The 22302-nt window shown below is 42.0% G+C and overlaps 1 protein-coding gene across 1 annotated transcript in view; it reads left to right on the top strand.

The window, feature by feature from the left end:
• The window catches only part of LOC117763247 (A disintegrin and metalloproteinase with thrombospondin motifs 20), an 86845-nt gene extending 68443 nt beyond the window's left edge, over nt 1-18402 (top strand). Inside the window, exons 29-39 of the mRNA XM_034588206.1 lie at nt 6277-6444; nt 9919-10092; nt 11073-11243; nt 11866-12075; nt 12292-12421; nt 13604-13698; nt 13799-13893; nt 14043-14176; nt 16251-16342; nt 16710-16814; nt 17098-18402. Of these exons, the coding sequence (XP_034444097.1) occupies nt 6277-6444; nt 9919-10092; nt 11073-11243; nt 11866-12075; nt 12292-12421; nt 13604-13698; nt 13799-13893; nt 14043-14176; nt 16251-16342; nt 16710-16814; nt 17098-17187 (1464 nt within the window). The 3' untranslated portion in view covers nt 17188-18402. The remainder of the gene's footprint in view (nt 1-6276; nt 6445-9918; nt 10093-11072; nt 11244-11865; nt 12076-12291; nt 12422-13603; nt 13699-13798; nt 13894-14042; nt 14177-16250; nt 16343-16709; nt 16815-17097) is intronic.
• The last annotated feature ends 3900 nt before the right edge of the window (nt 18403-22302 follow it).

The following is a 22302-nucleotide window of genomic DNA, read 5'->3' as shown; positions in this document are numbered from 1 at the left end:
CGGGAAATATGAGAAAGACGATGATTGATTGGCTGATTTGGCCCATATGAAGTAACAGGGAGGAAATGGCTCTTCCACCCAACTCCAATGTACAGCGGTCCAAAAGTCTTAGACCACTCTCTGGGATGTTGCAGAGTAAACGATTGATCTGTACTCGTATTGTACTGTTTGTCTTAGTTGTACACTTCTAACAGTGTTGTTAACACTTCAGTTAACTACATGTCCGGTCTGTTTCTTCTCGTTCATCACCTGTGCTATCTGGGCCACTGGTCGACAGCCTTCTCCACACAAAACAAGGAACAATCACAGGAAATATCCATTCAGCGTTCTTGTGCACTGTAGATAATAAGAACAACCTAACAATTCTTTTCACTTTCAATTAATCTGCCTTATTTTTTATTAGGCTGTTAAACTTGTTCAAATGAAAGGGAGGAGCTGTATTACCCATAACTGACCTTTGCATTGGCTCGTCAAACTCCTACCAGTGAACAATTCTATTGCCTCTATCTGTCTCTGGTTACCTGCCACGTTTTTCTCTTTTGCGTTTGGAATTTACGTAAAACGGTGAATCAGCAACAAGATCCTCCATATGTCGAATCTAAGGAGCTGAAAATACAACCTGTTTATAAATATTACAAAAAACACTTCTTTATTTGATTTCTCATTGATACAATGTATTTAAGGGTGTGTTTTTCCGATTGAGGCACATTTCCTTTGCCAAGACGAGCCACCACCTATAAACTAGTCCCAGACGCAGATAAAGGGATTAGGGTGGTATGGTTTAAAAAGTAATGCCAATTTAAGTAAACTTAGGTAAAAACTTTTTGGATAAACATGAATGCAAGGTCAGGACCTTCCCCTTCTCTGAGCTTTTCCATACTTCCCTGCTTGCAAGCTGTGGTAAACTGGTTGCTATGACAGATTAGAAAAGCAGCTGTGTAACATATAGCAGGAAGAGGGAGTTAGACGGGGATGTGTTGTGTCAAAGGTCACCGCTTTATAACTTTACGGCTGCTCTGCTGTTTGTATTTTTCAACTTCTGTCGTCAGGAATTAGAATTTTTTTCTTTTCTTCTTCTAACTTAAATGCGCTCAATCCTCCTTTTTTAGTCCATCTGCAGCGTAGTACTCACATGAGCACTGCCGGATGTTTCAGTATAACACGGTAATGGAAAAAGCTCTCAGTGGAATGTTTATACAAACGGAAAAACTTGCCTGTTTTGTCATTCCGTTTTGACTTACGGCCGCTCAGTGTATCTTTTCTGAGTGGTGTTGACTTAAAAAGGAAACTGTGTTGAAGAAACTGTATATGCCTACTCAAGCGAGTGTTTATTTAACTCTTCGGACGTGGCAAAGTCATACTTGGCATGGAGTGCAGAACATGCTGGAAGGTTTCAGCCAATCGAAAGATGCGCTGTCAGGAGCTGCATTGGCAGAGACGGGAAGGAAATTATTTCCATTATTTGTCATCTAATCAACTACGTCTTGAGATGAATTATGTGGCAAAATCATGTCTCCCATCTGAAATTCATCACTCAGTATTGTAACATTACTCTAAAAACAAAATAAGCCTGTTTTGCATTTGGAAATATCGCACTTGCGTATCCTCAGTATTGATGAATTGATCCTTTGATATTTCTCAATTTGTTGAGATGTTATTGGCAAAAATTGCACGAGACGAGTGGCATATATTAATGCAAGGATTTCACGCCGGCCGTGTGCTTGGTTTCAAAAAGTCTGGGTGGCTACTATGTCCTGATGGATGAAAAGATCTATGACTTTTGACATTCCTCTGCCCCATGACGCCGCTCTTACCAGCTGTCCTCATGCTGACAACATGTGTTGTTTTGACTTCTTACAAAACAAAACCCTGAATGGAAAAGTAGTGTGAATGTTCCATGACTCTATCTTCCTCCCTCTCGTCTCCCCACGTCTCTGCTGATTCAAGTTTAATCAGTGCAACCAGGGAACACAGTGAAACCGGCGAAGCTGCAACAAGAGACATGGCATTATCTTCAAGCACATTCACTTCCCTTCTATCACTTGATAATTGTGAGCTAGCAGCTTTGTGTGACGATACCGCAGCTCACAACCTTGACAACATGTTGCCTAGGGTATAATTCTACACTCCCTTCACGCAGTCGACGCTTTGCAAGTTTGTTCTTGCTCCAGGTCAGCGCTGAGCTCTTTTGAAGAGTCTCTGTAACTACAGTTACCATATGCTTGGTATTACCATCCTCTTGCATTGTGAGCGTGCTGCAATGTGATTGGAATTCAACCTTGGCTCTCACATGTTAAGAAGGGCATATATAACAAAAACTCATATGTGGACTAAATGGCCTTTTTGGTTGTTATCCCTTCATATTTAATAATAGGTTATTTATTTTGAGACAATCAAGAAAAATAAATTTAGACACAAAATAACTTGGCTGTAGTCCTATAAACAGATTCATTATTGTTGTACATCATTATAGTGGCTAAAAAAACAAACAAGCTGAAACCAGTCAGTTATATAGTTAGTAAGTAAGTTATATTCTTTTTGGCACTGATCTTGACGTAATTCTGCATTTCTCATCGTTCACATTATGATGTGTAATTAGGTCCTTTGTGATTTTCAATCCACAACATAAACCATTTTTTCCCCAAACACTGACTTCTGCTTTTTATCGCCCACCTGTGTTGCTTAAGGTCTCAGCGATGAGTGTATTTGATCACTGAGCACATTCACACTGGTGCCGTATTCAGCATTAACCGTTTGCCTGCCACATGGTCGAGTCTCTCTCTGGGACGTCTAACAGCTTCCATGTGTCCTATTGGCTTACCTGTTCACAGTGAAGCAGTGGGCGGGGTCATGTTGAGGGTGCCGCCTGCCAGACAAAGACAAAGGTGCTGAGAAAAGAGTCTCTAATATCAGTCTGATAGAAGAAATATGTCTGTTAGAAATCATGCTGGATTATTACATACTAAATATCGGCTACTATAATATACTACTATATACTACACTAAATCAGACGTCTGTTCAGGCTATTATGGGGTTTCATACTTTGCCAGAAAATCCATGAATATGTGTCTGGTTTAACACTCAATTATGTGATTTGTTCCAGAGCTGTGAAACCCAATCGGTTCAAGAATGTTGTCCCTACTAAGATCTGCCCGTTGCTCACATATTATTTTAAATATCAAGATTTCACAAAAGCTGTTTTATCTGGCGTGTTTTCAACTTTGTGCCAAATTCAAAGAGACCGAGTCATTGCGACTCGTAGAAATCATGTGTAGATGAACCTCAGCGGATTATAGTAGATTTAAGCCACCTAATCATGTGAAATTAATGGCTGGGACAACGTGGGAGGGCAAATCTTTCCAAGAGTGTTTCATTTATCATGTGAGCTTTTGGTTTTATGTGCTGGTTTTTCTCAGGCGTCTTTTTTGTGCCCCCAGAGGATTTTAAACTAACATTCAGATCCCTTGTATCACAGAAAGACAAGAGGATAACACCTGTTTAAATCCAACATAACACACATAAAAGCAACAAGTACATTTGATATCACTATTATCAGTAAAAGCTCCTCGTGCTATAATAATGCAGCAATCTCTAAAAAGAAAAAAAGCCGACCTCCATATTCAACTTTGACACTCTTCAAAAAGCAGGCACAACTGTTTCTCTAAGTAACAGGGAGCGGAGCAGCGAGATAGCACCATGTCAGGCTGGGAGCAGCTGAGACTGGTGATAAGTGGAGGAGCCTTACCTGAGTGGGTGCTGCTGAGTGAAGCAGCCCAGCTGTGGCTCAGTGAAACAGAGGTCCCTGAGTCCTTGCCCTCCTCTTGCTCTCAGAGGTGAAGCTGTCCTCTGGTCCCACGCGTTGTGCCAGCTCTCCGTGCTCTCGTCTTTGGAAGCCCTGATTAACTAATGGCTGACAGATGAGGGTGCAGGGTGGAGGGAGGAGCGTGTCGCCGTACGCCGCGTCTTCCCCTCTCTCTCACCGCTCAAAACGCAGATACAGTTCAGCCGGGGGAGCGTAGCCCGTATGGCTGCGATTTCCTTTCTTCCTCTCCTTTTTTTTCTTTCTCTCTCTCTCTCTCTCTCTTTTTTTTTTCCTCCTCCTGCTTCTACAGCAGTAAGGAGGGGCCAACCCCCCTCTCCATCACCACCACCACCACCACCCCCTCCAACATGTTTGCCTGTCTCTGCTTTTGTCTGAGGTAGAGGGAGTTCTGTTATCATTTTTGAGGGGGTGTGCAGCGGGTATGTGAATCTGCCACGCTCAGGACCAGTCGCTCAGGTCCGGCCTCGGCTTTGATGTTCTGTGTCAGCTGAGCCAGCCCTGTGTTTAAAATGCCTGTGTAATTACAATGTGTGTGATGCATGTGTGTGCAGTGTCAAACCACTGCCCGCACCACAGAACAGGACCAGGAGGTGGCTTTGTTTGAAAGGTTCAAATGGGTACTCCGATCTTGATCGGTAGACTCCTTTTTTCTTTTCCCGGCGGGAATAAAAGTCTTTCAGCTTCTGAAAAGTGGAGAGCAAAAAGACAAAAAGTCCTCGAGACGCGTTCGTGAATCTAGATTCTTCTTCCGATTCCCCCATCACCGTCTGTAGTATGATCAGTGCCATGAGCACACAGGATGAAAAAAAGTGTGTTTGGTGTTATGCAACATTCTGAGATCATAATTAGAGGACAATGCAATATTATGTGTATTATCTGGACTGGAAAATACGCTAAGACAAAATGTAACTCTTCTCATCTTGTGTATTTGATTCCAGCACCCCATTTTTGGAGTGGCTTTGTATAGGGGCGCTCACTCGTCAAGCAGAAATAGCGGGCACCCTAATTGCTGTCTGGCCTCATGGGGACCGTGGACTCTAGAATATTTTTCATCTGCCATCACAGGCAAAGGCCTCTCTTTTTCAAGGCTTTCATCAGGGTGTCTGGTTTTTATTCATTACGGGTTATTTTTTTCTTCTTCTTCGTTGTCGTCTCTCTCTAGCTGTCCTGCAGAATTTCGAGGTTCCTTATTGGTACCAGATGATTGTCTCGCCATGCATCCACGTTTTGGCTCTGCATCTTTTCTCTGCTGCCCCGGCCCTCTGCCGTTCGCAGCAGCTCTAAAAGTAATTCCTCTGTTTACAGGTTAAATAGTTGGCTGCATTCCATCAGCGTGCGTGTGTTTGACAAAAGGTTTTCAGTGACATCTATTTGGGTTTGTTGAGCTGAGATTTGTATGCAGTGAGTTCAGTTGGCCATGAAATTAAACAAGGAAGCTGCTGGGTTTCTTGTGTTGAGTTGTGTTTAAATCCTGTGTTATGCGGTGCTGAGGGAATTATTTATGTCCATTATGGCTGTTTGTCGGTGTTGTGTTTCAAAACGTAAAACAAAAAGAACTAGATGGCATTTGATGTCTGGATATGCTTGAGGTATCTAGCGATATACATTTCTGACATTGACCCATAAAACGTTCAATACAAATACAAATTGAATAAACAAGTGACCAGCGCTCTGTGGCAGTCAGTGGGGGAGGGGCAGTGTGCCTCTAGCCTGCAGCCCGAATTGAACGTGTCTTCTTCTACGTCCTCTGATAAACTATAGCAGTGGATAGAAACTGGCAGCCTGCAACCAATAATATGTGTCCCGCCAGATCATTTTGATAATCATATTATTATCGAACTGACACAGACATTCATGGGTGTAGTGGGGGCTGGTCTCCGTCATGGCAGCATCATTTTTAAAAGTTGCAATTGCCTACTAAGTAAAAGCACAACATTCAGTTTGTTGCTTTAATGCTTTATATCGAGCTAAATTACAGAGCATTCATTTTGAAAAAGCTTTGAACTTGGGTGTGAAGATCGTGTCGATGCTTAACAGACCTGAAAAACAGTTCAGTAAATCATTCAAACTTATATATAAACCAAACTTTTCTAACTTCACTCTGCACCATTAATAAAAAGCTCTGCACACAAACAATACAAAATTGAATATGGAGGTTATTAAAGTGTCTTTCTGGAAACAGTGTCCTGTCTCAACACACTTTATACTTTATCTATAAAAAAATTCGACACCCAATAAATCACAAACATTTTATAAAAAAATATTGTGGCTTATAATGTTTAAGTTTTGAATTGGATAAAATATAAGCTCAAAATTCAATGCAGCATAACCCTACAGTTTTGTTTTTAAAGCGTTTTACTTTTGTAATCATGAGCACGAATGGTAAAGATATAATGTTGTGAACTTCAACAGGACTTTGCTAATCCCCCCCCCCTCTCCTCTTACCTCCCCAGTGTTCAGTGACTTGCGGTCGCGGGACCAAGAAGCGAGAGATAGCCTGCGCTCTCCAGAACCAAACCAAAACAGAGGAGGAGCACTGCAGCCATCTGCCTCGCCCGCGAACACAGAAGGCCTGTCGGGCACGGGGATGCCCCAGTTGGAAAGCCAATAAGTGGAGGGAGGTATGTTTGCTCTCTTCTGCCTCACAGAATAGCCTCTCGGGGACTTGTGATAACAGCGACTGCTGCAAGCAGCTGAGACACAAGCACAAACACGACCGACGGCTTCCCAGAGGCTGCAGATGTAGGACATGTACACACAGAGCACCTGTTCAATCACCACTCAGTTTATTCTTGTTCAAACGAAATGTGTCCTTTCCCCTAAGTGTGCACTAAACACCGCAGGCTGGATGTGCAAATCTGTTTACATAGTGCTCAGGACATTTATATATCATGTTAAAATGTTCAAACAAAATGTTGAAATAGTTTTTTTCCTTTGGAAGCGGACCAGAGGCGATCCGAGAGCACAAAAGCATGTTCATGCAAATCACATTTCATCCACTCAATCTTTTTAAGGATGTGTTTGCAGCTCAAATACACAAAAAGCCGTCGTAATGAAACACAGTAAATATGAGCATCCAGAGGTGCAGCTGATGTGGTCGAGCGCCTCCCTTGCAGATGAAAGCGTTGCGATCCAGCATGATGAACGTCCTGGAGCTGCAGGGTTTTTCTGTACCACCGTACACTAGTGCAACCAGACACTGGAAAAGTAAAAGCCATGCGTAGAGGAGTCACCCTGGGGAGGGGGGGGTTTGAGGTCACAGGCATCTTGGAGCCGACCACACAGTCACGGTATCTGCGACCAAGAGGCTCCGTGTGCAGCCGCCACACAGTTTTGGCCTCGAGTCCCGCTGAGCTCACGGAGGGAGGGCAACGCTCAAAACCAAATTTAAGTACCTTGAGGAGCACTGTGCATGTGTGTTCAAGTACAGAAATATGACATCTGTTGATTGATGCGGGAAGTGTCAACATCTCCTCTGACACTATGAATCCACCGCTGAAGGATATTTGTCCAATATTACAAATTCTTGGTAATTTTTTTTCTTTCTTCTTCTTTTCAATTTAAGTGTAAAATCCCAAAAGGTCCAGGCAGACCCTCGTCCACCTCCCTCCACAGGACTCCCTGCCACTCCCCGCTCTTTGAGGGTGTCCTCCTCCCCTCTCACTCTCTCCCCCGCCGCTGTCTGGAAGCAATCATCTTCCTCCGCATACCACCAGCAACCATGAAATCCTCAACTAGAGCATAAAGACATGTTTTATATCTTAATATCCATGCATGTGACAACTTTGAAACCTCAGCCCCACTGTTTGAGTTATTCCACAGCTACCCAGTCCTCTCAGTCACCTCTGACTGGGGGTGTAATGGGCAGCAAGTCAGTGAAGCCTAGGAGGGTGTAGGCTTTGAGCATTTTACTGGTTTTCGAGAACCGTTCTCCGCTTTTTCTAATGCTAAATTCCAGTTAAAAGGTTGTTTTATCTGATTTACACTAAAATGTATTTTCTACTTTTGGCCCAAAGCCGTCTAAGTTGTTTATATTGCTTCAGTTTAGGTTTTATTTGCCCACGCTTCTTAGAAACGCGGCAGCAGAAATCTAAGCATGGCCAAGAACTAAAATTAACTGCATGGCTCAATACCCACAAGATAAGATAAGTGAGAAAATATGTTTTGTATTTTGGGTGAAATTACCCTTTTACGTCTGGAGCTGCTCACTCAGCACTTCCACGGTTTCATGGCGTCCCCACCATCTGCGATAAAAGAGCTGCAGCTCATTTTCGCTGGAATACACACTGCAGCTGTAGCAGTTAACAGTTGCTAGAGTCACTTCAAGAGCAGGTTCTATTTTCAGGCTTTGTACGAGTTTTAAAAACACAGCTTTTGATTTGAAGGTCAGATTTCCTGTGGTGCTTTTTGTTCTCTTTCCAAACTCACAGACTTGACCCTTAACATCTAACCTCACGCTCTGCAATGATAACACGGTCACAATTGCAGCAGCGAGAAACGCACAACACAAATACATCTGGACGTTTTCGGGGGAATTTGATACTCGGTGTTATAATGTGCAGATTTTCTGACTGTGTGAATTTGCTGAAGCTTGGCATGGTTCTTTGAGGTCTGGGGGGGGGGGGGAATCAGCTCAAGCCTTACAGAGTGCTTCCTCAGTATGCAGGTATGCTTCTCAAAGGACATCAAAGAGATGGGTGAGATAGACCTCTGTGTGACCCAACTGATACAGCTCGCAAGGAAGCGACAAACTGGGTTAATGGAGGACATGGTGCTGGAGCTTCAAAGCAGCGACTCTGACGCAGCAGACCAAACATTTTGAAATCATTGAAAGAGGAATTATCTCAATCTTCCTCTTGCAAATAACAACTTCACTCATCATAAGTGGTCAAATCAATTCAATGCACTCAGGCGAGTTTTGCTGCTTACTTGGTCTGGTAAGGCCATTAGCCTATGTCAACTAGTTGGTTTGTGTTAGCAACAAATAAATAACTACATCCCACACTGCAATTCTGCAATTCCCCCCTACCTGTATTAGGATAACTGAATATAATAAGTATTTTAAAGGAGACATATCGTGGGTTTTCTTTTCTTTTTTTTCTTGTGTGTTATAAGTTTTTTTCTGTATGTAAAACCCCAGTCGTTGGTAAAGGGAGCTCCTCTCCCCCACAGCAAACACATCTCCTGATACCTCCACATCATTGGGATGTCACACGCCCCACATTTGCACATTGCACGCCTAGCGATTAGTCTGGCCCCCAACAAAGCCAGGTGAAGCGAGAGCAGAGGCAGACATTTCCAACACATGCTGGAAGCAGTTATCCAATCACAACAGAGAGGGGTAGCTAGTCAATCAAAGCAGACTGGGCTTTATCGGAAAGGGGCCCTTAAAGAGCTAAAACAGCTAAAACAAAGTGTTTCAGACAGAGGCTGAAAGAGGAGCTGCAGCAATAGACAGATTGGGGAAAGTGAGCATTAGAGCACGTCGACCTTTTCAAGTAATATAAAGAATATGAGCAGAATATGTCTCCCTTAAGATTCCACCCATGAATTGCAATTAAAGTTGCTCACCTAACAAACACGCCATTAAAGTTTTCATTCTTGGAGATTAGAGAAGTCTTTACATATGTCGTCTTCTATAAGAGAAATGTTGGAATTCACTATATTTTAAGTTGCAGTACCATGGTTAGCCACTGAGGTACGTTTTCCACTTGTTTTTTCAATGGCACCCATTAAGTTGTGCTGCAAACTTTCTACAAAAAATACCCCAAGTCTGTAAGCCTAAGCCAGTATTACCCCAGTGAGATCATTATAATCAGGGTTATTTGATCAAACTTTGCAAAGTGTCCTCCAGAGACACAGAAAACACTCCGCACACACAAAGCTGAGTAATTCTCCTCCCGACAAGTAAATTGAACTTCACGTGTAACATCCAGTCTGTGAGACAAATGAGGTTGGAATGCCTGGAAATTATAATTATATTACATTATTTCCTTGCAGCTGTTCCTGAATGAGAAACACAAGAACAAACATGTCACAAACGGATTTTCCATGTAGCTGCCTTTCTCTCATATCGATGTGTGTGTTTTTACCAGTGCTCTGTCACCTGTGGAGTCGGAGTTCAGAGCCGAGACATTTACTGCCGGCTCAAGGGCACCGGTCGGGTCAGGGAGGATCTCTGCGACGCTCACGAGCGTCCTGCTGTTACCCAACCGTGCCAAACGGCAGAATGCACACGTTACTCTTGGGTCGCCGGTGAATGGGAAGAAGTAAGTAAGAGACTCTTTTCCTCCTCTTTCTACGTGTAATTCCCCCTCGTCCTCGTTCCCAGGGTGAGACAGATGTAGAGATGTTTAACCATCTTATTAAGGTTTTTATTGGCTGAGGTCTCTCTCTCTCTCTCTCTCTCTCTCTCTCTCTCTCTCTCTCTCTCTCTCTCTCTCTCTCTCTCTCTCTCCCTCCGTCTCTCTCTGCACCATTAAACAGACGACCTGTAGATACCCTCGCTGCCTTGCGTCTGTCGTGAGGGCTTAAGTGATAACCATCAGTCACAATATCTTTCTGTATCAAACCTCGAGGTAGCGATGGGCATCATCCCTTTGGTTCTGCTGAGCAGTCTGTTTGTTTTTCCTTGGCTCATCTATCTTTAATGTCCCGTGCTTTGTCCTCAAAAGTGAGGCATGAAAAGAGGGGCACCATGTAGGGACGCAGCGCTGTATCCTCCTGCTGCAGGAATGTTTGCTCTCTTCAGATTCTTGTCTGCGTTGCCTCGAGAACTCGCAGACTCCTTCCATTCACAGCTCGGCCCTGAGATCTTTTCTCTTCTCAAGAGGTGCAAATAAAATGACATTAAAATCCACACACAGCAGATTTTTTTTGTTTTACATGAGTACATTTTAAGATTGTGCTCCATATCCTTACTTTTAAATACTCCTATAAACGATCACTAGGCCCAAGGCAAACCAGCGGAACTTTTTATCTTTTATGGGGACATTTCCAACCAGAACACATTTGAGATTGTGAGGTAATGGTACCACTGTCTCACAACCATTAAATGTGTCTTCTTGTGAGAGGCTTTATACGATAAGGGCTGCTCATCTGTGACCATCTGGAGAACCAAACAGACAAGCTGGAGTCTGAGAGGTCAATGATGCTGCTGCTGCTGCTGCTGCTGGAAGTACAACACTGCCCCCCCTCTGCCAGCTCCTCTCCACTCCTACTCAGTTCTTCCCTCCTTCTTTTCTTGCAGTGTAACGCAACCTGCGGAGAGGGTATGCAGGGGAGGAAGGTGGGGTGCATGGGCCCAGGGATGACACCCGTCCAGGACGATTACTGTGAGCCGCCGTCCCGGCCTGCGTCACACCAGCAGTGCACGAGAGCTCCCTGCAACTACATGTGGATCACAGGGGAGTGGTCACAGGTAGGAACCCTGAGCTTTGTTCTTATAGCTGGGAAAAAGTAGTCATGAGAGTTTTATTAAACCAACAGTTCAAATTCAAAAATCATATGGAACAAAAAACACAAATGCTCAAACAAGGTGGACCCCCTTTGTCTAAATGTATCCTCCAACGTAGGTGATTTTTAACTTTTCAGATAATCTCAAGAAAAAAACAACGATATCAGCTAAAAAACATAAACAAATATGTAAACGTCTTGGAGACACATGTTTTTAATAGGGCAATAAGGATTATGTAATTTTGCCTCATAAATTCTCTTGTATTCAATTTAATTTTTTTTATTAATTGAGAAATAGAATAGTATATAAATCTCAATACATTTAAAGAGACCTGACTGACAGAAATATTGTGAAAACTTTCACGAGCAGATTTATACTGTATATGCATATATAATCACTATTTTTCAATAAATATAGGTGTAAAAAAAAAGGAAGAAGGAAGATGATAGATTCACATTATTAGTGCATTAGTGCCACAGAGGCCCAGATGAAGAGATGCACTTCTGTGTTTAATGTTACTGCTCCGTACAAACGTTTACTCATGTCCATGTTAGTAACTGTTAGTGTGTGTGTGTGTGTGTCTCAGTGCTCTGCCAGCTGTGGTCTTGGCTACCAGCAGCGTATTGTCTCCTGCTCCGTGGTTCCCTCCTCCCAGGCTGCTCACCCGTACACTGCTGCCCAGTCGTCCGCTGCCAGCAGCACCTACTGCTCCGAGCCTCATCCCCCTGGAAGCCGGCCGTGCCTCCTCAGAGACTGCCCGCACACGATCTACTGGAAAGTTGGCCCGTGGAGCAAGGTGAAACACAAAATCCTTGTTCGGCAGTGGGAGACCTTCTCCTCCCGCCAATCGCTGTTTCCACAAAACCTTTCGATGACCTTTGCATTTTTCAGTTCTGCTGATGAATCACATTTGTGGATTTGGTTGCAGCTTATTTGTTAATTGTTTTGTTACGGTGTGTGGGAATCATTTTGTGTGTGTGTGTGTGTGTGTGTGTGTGTGTGTGTGTACCAGTGCTCGCAGACCTGTGGTGCAGGAGTGATGGAGCGCAGGGTGGAGTGTGTGAACTCTAAAGGCCAACCTTCCAAACACTGCCGTCCATCAGAGAGACCTGAGTCTCAAGCTGCATGTCAAGACAGAGAGTGTGAGTCTTCCTCTTCCTCTTCCTCTTCCTCTTCCTCTCATCTCCTCAGTAATAGTATCAAATGGACTGTACTGTATATTGCCACCAACCCTGTATCTGATTGTGTTTATAGAAACTCAACCTTTTGCTTTGTTTAGCACATTGAGCAGAACGGCGGCCCTCACTGAAAACTTCTCGGAGTGATTACTTACTGGAGCAATAAATAGACAGTCATTCATTTTGTACAAAGTTGTGATATGGAGAGTTTGTCAGCGCGCCGCAGGGCAGTGTGTCGGGAGCTGCCTACATTGTGGACTTGCAGGCAGTGTAAAACTCGGCAGCGGGCCAAAGTTTGCAGGTTCGCTCCCCCACATTTCAGATGTTTCAGTACTGGCGCACTGGACTGTTCATTCCCTACTTGGCTTCTGCCAAGTCAGGCACTAGCAAAATTAAAATGATATGCTCGGATGACAGCCAGTTCTGCAGTCAAGTATTAATGCTAATCAGCTAATCAGCGTGATGGGAGCTCTACAGCACTGTTGGACAACAGAGGAGGCCACACAAATAATGGGACATTAACAAGAGCTCGTATTTAAGAAGACAAATCGTTCTGTTAGTTGTGTTTATTAAATTTTTTTGTTATCTCTCTGGCATTCGGCAAATGATTCATGCACTAATGTGCAGAAGTGGCTAAAGAGTATGACAGGGTTGTAAGTTAAAGGGGGAAAAAATAATCTCGTAATTTTATGAGAAAAAGTCCCAAAAATTTTAGTAAAGTCTAAAATTGTCATGAATACGCTTTAGTTTTTTAAGGAAAAGGCTAAAATTTGACATTATGTCAGAGTTGGAGAAAATGTTTGGTAGTGGTCGAGTGTCAGGTTAACGTTGGTTACATCAGTGTTTTATTCAAAGGATCTTTGAAGTTTCTTAAATAACTATCAGATTGAGTCAAGATTCTAGATCCAGAAGGAGCGGAATTCCAGTGAAAGATTTTTTTTTCCTTTATTCTCATAATATTATGACTTTTTCCTCGTAATACTACGACATTATTCTTGAGAGCTCCCAATTTCTTATTTCTCCGTATGGCCCTAATACTCCGTCGTAAAAGAGAGCTCAGATAACTTTGAAAAGTTGTGGTAGTCTTTAAAGTCAAAGCCTCCTGTTTCCTCACTCTCCTTCTTCCCTACATTTTCCTCCTCCCAGGCCAGTTGTTGGCGTCCTGTCTGGAGGTCCAGATGAGACAGGGTCTGAGGATAGATGGCGAGTACTATCTCAAAGTCAGGTCCCGGATCCTACAGGTGCGTCTGTTCTGTCACAACTGCTCCTGCACACATCATGACTCAACCTGGCAACTCTCCCGCAGGCTCTCACATCGTGTCTAAACGTGTCTGCCCTCAGATTTACTGTGCTGAGATGCAGACTGATTTCCCCAAAGAGTACGTGACCTTGCGAAGCGGTCAGACGGACAACTTCTCGGAGGTTTACGGTCACAGGTGTGTATAATGTGGTGATGACAGTGTGGCTTTGTATTAGGATCTTGTAACGTGTAAATCAGGATTGTTTTGCTGCCACACCATGAAAATACACCATTTGTGTTGAGATTGCTGTGTTTTTTCTTAAACTCATTATCTTATATGCAAAGGTTGCTGAACCCTTTTGAATGCCCGTACAACGGCAGCCGAAGACAGGACTGCGACTGCAGGAACGACTACTCAGCAGCGGGATACACTCTTTTCCACAAAGTTCGTCTGGACCTGAGCTCCCTGAGGATAATGAGTGCGTAATTACTGTGTGATTGCCTTACACTGTCTGCTGTAATGAGACCACACATCGCTGTTGTTTTAACCCTCATACGCCTCGTACTGCTAATAAGACCTCCCTCAAAACGTCTGCGCCGTCCAAACGCAGTGCTCTCTCCACACGCTCTCTCCTCCGAAAATCCAAATAATGACCTTTCAGCGCTCCGTGTTCACATCACCAGGGGAGGACTTGACGCCGGGCCCCTCTGTGCAAACATGTGAGCATGGGAATAATGGAATGCATGCATGCACATAGAGACATACACGCCTGCTCTCGAGCACATACGCTACGTGATGCTGCCTCGCACGTCTTTGCTGTTGCGAGCACACGCATCGAGATGTGAAGGTACAAGAAGCAGGCACACACCAGTGCATGTAGTCGCATCCAAATCAAACAAGCAATCACACACACGGATCTCCGGGCCATATTCCTCTGCTCATTATAACAGTCAGATCCACCTTCCCCGTTGTGTCCACATATGCCTTTGATTAGAGTATGTGGATTAGTATACAGCATACAGTGTGTGTGTGTGTGTGCGTGCGTGTGTGTGTGTGTTATAAGGGAAGTTGGATTATAACTTACACATTCATCCCTCCATCCTCTTCCTCTCGTCTGGACCCTGACAGCACATGTTCCCACCCTCCCTCCCGCTGCATGGTACTCATTTGGCCTTCAAGCGGCTTGAAGAGAGCTGAGGGAGGGGGGGGGTAATGAGTTCAAGATGAAGGGATCATTATGAGGAGGCTCTGCTGCAGTGGGCCTTGCGCATCTCGTGAACTTAATCATCATTTTATGCAGGCACAGTGACAGGAAGGGCAGGATGAGGTCCTCGACGTCGTGTGTGACACTGCAGGGTAAACGGAAAATGATAAAACAAAAGACTCGCGCAGACAGGATCCAGATCGAGTCACTCAATTCAAAATGAAAGAGGAAAAGGTTTGATTTAGCCCCAGAAAAGATAAGACAATGGAACTTTCATTTTGTTTATGAGCAGCAATGAAATCACGTTTCAAACCCTGATTTAATTTCTATGGTTTTGGGAGATGTTTCAAAAACAGACAGTTTAGTTCATAACTTGATCGTTTTGTTTTGAAAAAGGTTAATTTTTAAAGCCAAGGATGTGGATTCTTTGAATATTTATTAATTTAGATTGTTGTTTTAATGAAATTTTACTTTATTTTGAGGCAAAGAGAAATGATTGACTTCAAATTATCGGGATAGATGGGTAAAGTTCATTGAGGCTGAGCCCTGGAATGAAACTTTTATTTAACCAAAATATTATTTATTTATTCATGTAGTTTGTTTGTTTATTCCTTTATTTTTTTCCTTGTTGAACTAATCAGGTTGTTCCGCCTGTTGGTACGGTTGTGCTTGTGTGAATGTTTCAGTCTGGTCTGGTATTGTTTAATGTGATTTTTATGTTGTGTTTATTGTGTTCGTCTGTTCTTTGGTGAGTTATGTTAAGTTTCTGTTATTATAAAAAAAAAGGTTTAATTGATTTACTCACAAACAGAATATATAAAGTATGCTGTTATCGTTATGGCTGAATTCTTACAACTGTCAAATGTAAAATGTTTAGATTCAAATGTCTTCCATGAGTAATACATCTCTCATCAAAACTTTATTGCACAAAATAATCAGGTTTTTAACAAAAGTACTAACAATTGCCACAGCATAGCAACTTTTAATTTGAGGTTTTATTCTTAAAAAATATACTTTTTGTGACTTTGGAGACTTAAAATCATTGAATCACTGAACCTAATAGACTTGACAAAGGATTTAATCTAATTTACATTATTTCTTATTGCTTATTTCAGATTCAAGCTACAACTTCATTGGAAGAATCTTTTAGTGGAAAAGTTCTTTTTTTAAAACATCTGGCAAAGTGACAGTGCAGTGACATCAACCCTGCAGTGAAGTTTAATGACATAAAGTGTAGTTGCTGATGCTCTGTGGCTATCTGTGCAGTGGTTGTTTACTTCTGAGCAGCTGCCTCCACTCTGTGTTTACCTCAATGTGACTCTGGATCTGCGTCTGCTCTGTTCACCAGTCACGGACCTCCAGTTTTCCCAGACTCTTCTCGGGCGACCTGTGCCCTTTGCTACAGCAGGAGATTGTTACAGTGCAGCCAAGTGTCCACAGGTGAGTGAAACGCAGTACATGGTGTCATTCATGTGTCTTTGTATTAAAGTGTCCTGAAAGTCAGAGAAAAGCTGCTATAATTCCCTGGAGCTACTTGGAATATGCACTTGAAGAAATTAAGTGCTTCCAACGACACATATTTTCAAAGTGTAGCCTGCTCTTGATAACTTTTCCAGGATTACAAACCCTAGCTTTAAGACTAATACAAATATTTACTCCACTTTTTCAAGTGTACACTATGACTCTCTTGGACTATTTGAGAGTTCTCATTAACACAATGTATCTGTAGTTACTGTTTGTGTGTTAAACGCTTGACCCTCCTGGTTAAATAAGCTTTTAAATTGCTCGATGTGCTGTGTGCTCACAGGGTCAGTTCAGCATCAATCTGATCGGCACCGGCCTCAAAGTATCTGAGGCCACCAAGTGGACATCTCAGGGCAACTACGTGTCCGTCAAAGTCCACAGATCTGAGGTAAGAATCTAACAGTCGACTCATAAGCTGGTTGTCTGTGGTGTGGCCGACACTCTGTGACTCTTGAGTCATGGATTTTGGCCTGAATGTAAAGTTGTCAGGATAATTGTCCTTCTTGTCGGGTCTTGGAGTGTGGTTGTGAAATGTCATCTGAAATGTCATGTCGTATCTCTCGCTGATTCATTGAAGAGGAATCCCCAGTGACATTTATGAAGCTCTCATTCTCTGCGTAAAAGGCTGCCCTTTGCCCAACCCTTCCCCTCTCATTTGTTTCGGTACGTAGGACGGGACAAGAATCTACGGCCGCTGTGGTGGATTCTGTGGGAAGTGCATTCCCCAGGCTCACAATGGCCTACTCCTTGAAGTCTACTGAGGGCCATGCAGAGACCAAACCCCTAAATCTTTCCCTAAAGACAGTGGCCCAGGAACATGGAATAGGCATGTACGAGTCTGGTGGAGGTGCATGCAACACTAATCATCCTGTAGTAACAGCCCCAGTTCCCAAATGGCAGCTAAACCATACAACACACTACGTACTGTGCTGTGCTTCACAGGGCCACTGTCGGGTCCCTCATCCAAACTGCTAACTCTGAGGAGGAGCCAGCAGTGGCGATCCAACACATCTGTGCTTTGAAACCTCAAGTGTTTTCTTTTTCTGATACTGTTGTGAATTTTTTTAGCATCATACAAAGGGATAAAGAGCTTCAAAACATTGGGAAAGGATTTACAGACGTCTCCTCTCTCTTCAAGGAACAAATTCAAATCTTAACAAAAAAAAACAGCTGTCTCTGGTATTCTGTGAAGTGAATTATGTGAAAAAAAACAACAACAAAAGAACATTTATGCTTAAAAGTCCAGGATTTCATTATTACTAATTTTTTTATATTGTACCTTACCAATCTTACTGACTTGCAATCGAGGAGACAACATAAAATATCACATTGTATGTGTGCAATAACAACTGAAGTCCTGCAGTGATGAAGAAGTGCTACATTGAGGATAGGATGAGAGGGATGGCTTTGCTTTACAAAACCTACAATCATACAAAACCTTTTTTTCCCCGACTATACTAAATGCTAAAAGCTGTGCCACCTCACGTTTTGGCCTTAAAGGCATAGTTCAACATTTTTGGTATTTATATAGATGACAAGTTCAACAACCCTCTCACGTCTCTTCAGTAAATATTAAGTTAGTTGCCAGTTAGCTTACTGTAGCTACGCACACACAGCAACTAAGCAACTGACCACCGTATTCAGTTTATTTACCAAACTGTAAACTCTTCCTTTAGGGTGCAGGACTTATACAAACAGTGACGTAGCAAGTAACTACTGACATTCTTCCTAATCTGCTTCGTGTCAGGGGTCAAACTGTAGCAGATCAGCAGGAGCCTTTAGGAAAAAAATACATTTAAGATTAGGATTTACTTTTAGTGTATTTGTAGTCATTGCAGTCATTTGCAGAGTTGGGAGTAGTGTTTCTGTAACACGACTACTTTGGACAGAAACAAGTAGTGTAACTAATTCCTAACATGAGATGAAAGGCTGCAGACTGGCTCAGTTACAGCCTTCACCTGACTTTACTGTGTCGCAACTAAACTTGCATTAGCCATCAGCCCAAACAATCGAGTCCAAGCAGTTTCCCCTGGAAATATATATATATTTTTTTATTTTGTCCTAGAGGATAAGGATAAAATTATACTAGTGAGTTATAAACCCTGTTCAGACTCGGTATTAAAATCCATCCTGAGTGATCAGATCACAAGTGGTTAGCGCTGAGTACAGGTTTAAACAAACCGAAATGTGTCCTGAGATCTGTTCACTCAAACCACATAGGGAGTTTGTCTGAGACCCATCTTCTCTGCTGGTATATCCTCTGACCTGCTACAGTTTCACAATGAATCAAATGTGTTCGTTTACACTCACAATATCAACACTGAGGGACACACTATGACTAATACTTTTCTTAAAATTGGTAAAATCTTCCTTCATAGCTGCACACATCCATTCATTTCATCCCTCCTGACTCCTCTCGCTCTCTTTCTCTCTCTCACACACACATACACAGTGACATCGAACACCTCGTTAAACTCAGACTGGGTTAAAACGACATAATTTGCTCTTTATGAACAAAAATGACGTATATACGTGATTATTTGCATTCAGAGCAGGGAAGTGAGATCTGATCACAAGCGGTCACAGGAGACACATTCAGGACACATTTCAATGTCGGGTGTTATCACGTGAACTGAACGCTGATCACTAGTGTCCTGATCTCTTAGGGCGGATATTCTATGCACTGGTGTGAGGACCTCGTCCACATTCAATTAGTAAATCAAATCTCCTGAAGCACCTGGTAAATATCTGAGAAACAGTTCATTTCAAACTTCTACAACAGTATTACTGACTTAGAGTTGAAGGCCACAGTGGTGATGGGAACAGTGATAGATCCAGTTTGACACTTGTGTTGTTCCACATTGGAGCAATACCCTTTCCTCCACACAGGTATGTGGTGGAGACGTGAAGTGAAGTAGACATTATTAAAGTGAACGTTACTTTCCCTAGTTGCTAATTACTTTTTGAATGCAGTTATTGGAAAGGTAACTCAGTTACTTTGGAGAGAAGTAACTGTAACCAATTCCTCATTTTCAGTTACTTGCCTAACACTGGTCATTTCAGAGAATCACTGACAATTGTCCACTGACTGATCAACACCAGTGCTGTGAGGAAATAACTGAAATATTTCAATATTTCCTGGTGTTCATTTACTGCATAAACATTTTTCATGGAGTTTTTTAAAACCATGAGGATTTATTTTTTATTTTTGAAGTTTTATTAGTGTTACTCTTCGATGACATTACTCATACAAGTTCTCATCTGTTACGCCGCGACACAGTATCAAGTGTGATGACTCACGTCACACTCTCCACTGGGCCCGTGGGTCCCTGCAACCCCTACCTCTCACACACATCCATTGTCTAGGAGATATGTGTTGTAATATATTTATGTCTGACCATATTTATTCTGTATTGACTGTATCGTAGATGCGTTCTGTGTTAATGTACAATGACTACTACCAACAGAGAAGCCGTTGTCTGCTTCGCTAAGAGAAAGTTATTAGCCTGCAGTTTGTAGTGTATAACCACTAACCTTAAATGAGGATCTTTTGAATGGTGCTTTTGAACTACTGGAATTACCTCTGAGACAACTTGAGAAGGAAAACACTGGCTTTGGGGAATAAGATGTGCTGCGGCAGAGCTTCAGTTCATTCTGTATGTAGCATCAGCTTATAAATGTATGCCATGCTCCTCTTATAAATGGAGCTGGAGAAAAAACTAGCATGCGGGATCTGTCAAACACATAAACGACTTTCACCGTGACCACCACCACAAACAACCTAACACCCTGCTACTCCGATGTTCAGCTTTAACCAAAGTTAGAAGATAGATGCAGATTTATTTTTCTTCTTCTCAGACAATGCAGCTTATTTTTGATTTAAAGAATGGCTGATAAATGATAAATACGTCAATGAGCAGCTAGAAAACCTTTGGCTATCATTCATTTCTATGATGGTCAATTGTTCTATGAGGTCTGTATCAGAAATTTAAAGAATACTTGATGCACTATGTGCCATGAATTTTGTAGAAATGTAATCCTGTTTGTTTTTTGTAATAACCATTAAGATTTGTAACTTATGATATATGTGTATTTTTAATATTCATACTTGAATTGTAAACAGTGTGCTAAATATTGAATGGTCATTGTACTGAATAGAGAGATAGTGTGCTTGTTTGCCATGCTTTATCCAAAGATGTTTTTAAGAATCATATGTACCTACAGTATGTATGTAGCCTGTATAAAAGAAATGAATGATTGATTCTGGTGCTATGGTTACTAATCGTACCAATACTGTATGCCATGCTACTACGTGTACTAACACTGTCCAGACATAAGTATTAATAAAACATGCTTTCAGCTGATTTACTGTTTGATTTATTTATGTTTATGTCGGCGACAGACATTGGCCAGAGGCGTCTCGTTTTCAAGTTGTCCGTCTGTCATTCTTGTGAACACGACATCTTCAAAATAAGTTGAAGGAACAAAAAGTTTAGTTGAACTCAAGGATGAACTGATAAAGATTTTGGTGGTCAAAGGTCACTTTGACCTCACAAAACACAATTTTTGCCTTGTCTTAGCAACGTCTTCCGGGAAATATTTTCAAATTTGATACTAGCGGTTACTTGGACTAATAGATGAACGGATCAGAATTTGATGGTCGAAGGTTACGGTCACTTTGACTTAACAAAACTTGTTTTTGGTTTTGTGAACATGATATCTCAAGAAAGCCTTGAGGGAATTCTCTCAAATGTTGTACAAACATTCACTTGGATTAAAGGATGATCTGATTAAAAAATTTGAGGTAATCAAGAACACAACATGTTTTTGGCCTCTTGAAAATTATATCTCAAGTCTGCCTTCAGGGAATTTCTTTAAATTTGACAAATTGTCACTTGGACTCAAGACTGATTAGATTTCAGGGGTCAACTGTCACAGTCACCTCATGTTATTGTGAATGTAATATGTCAGGAACCACAGGGCTGTAACTACAGTTTTATATTTCAAACATAAACATTTATGCAATATTAAAGATCCCCTGTAAACATATATAATAAATCAAATAATTATCCACTTGGAATAATAATAATTATATCTGGTATGATTGTTTCACAAAAAATCTCTATTACCAAAAACTACAAGATTGAATCTTTGTTCCTGAATAAATAAGGTCACCATGAGTAGATGTAAACATTTTTCAGTTCAGAATTTGTCTGTGTCAAACTCTGCATATACAATATATGTTACTGCACAGTGAAGGTCAAACATTTAGAAAGAACACATTTTTAAATATTTCAAATATTACACAGACAAAAAGAGGCGCAACATAAAAAGCTGAGCCAAATCTTATTTTCACCACTGAAAAGTTCCTCTTCCTGACAGAGGCCAATTTATTATTAGTGAAAGGATTCTAATGACTCTTGAGGTCAGTTCTACTTAAGAGACACATAAACAGGGTGATACCTTTAAATCCATTTCTCACTGAAGCACACGTTTTCTCAGGATCTGGAAACAGCTGAGGCGATGTCATCGAATTGTTATGTTGAATTAAGGACTGAGCTAAGTTCCAAGTAAGCTTCAAAAACTTGGAAAGTACCATTTTCAAGCAATTGTATCACCAGAATGACGCTGTAATAAAGGGGCAGGTACTTCAGCCAAAGGCAAACTGTCCATATACAAGCCACTCCACCAGGGTTCATTGCACTGAGATAGCTTTGTACATTAAATGAAAACAGATACAGCGGTCCCTCAAGAGTTGCTTTGATTTCTTGCCAGAAGTCTGCCTCGGCTCCCAAAATCTAATCTCAGGATTTGGAAGAGACCTGAAGCACGACAACAACTCCCCTCCAAAGCAGTTTTCCAGTGAAATCAAGCTG

The sequence above is a fragment of the Hippoglossus hippoglossus genome, chromosome 6 (assembly GCF_009819705.1).
Source record: "Hippoglossus hippoglossus isolate fHipHip1 chromosome 6, fHipHip1.pri, whole genome shotgun sequence".
Lineage (NCBI taxonomy): Eukaryota > Metazoa > Chordata > Actinopteri > Pleuronectiformes > Pleuronectidae > Hippoglossus > Hippoglossus hippoglossus.
Note: the sequence above shows the minus strand (reverse complement) of the source record. Positions and strands in the feature narration are given on the sequence as shown.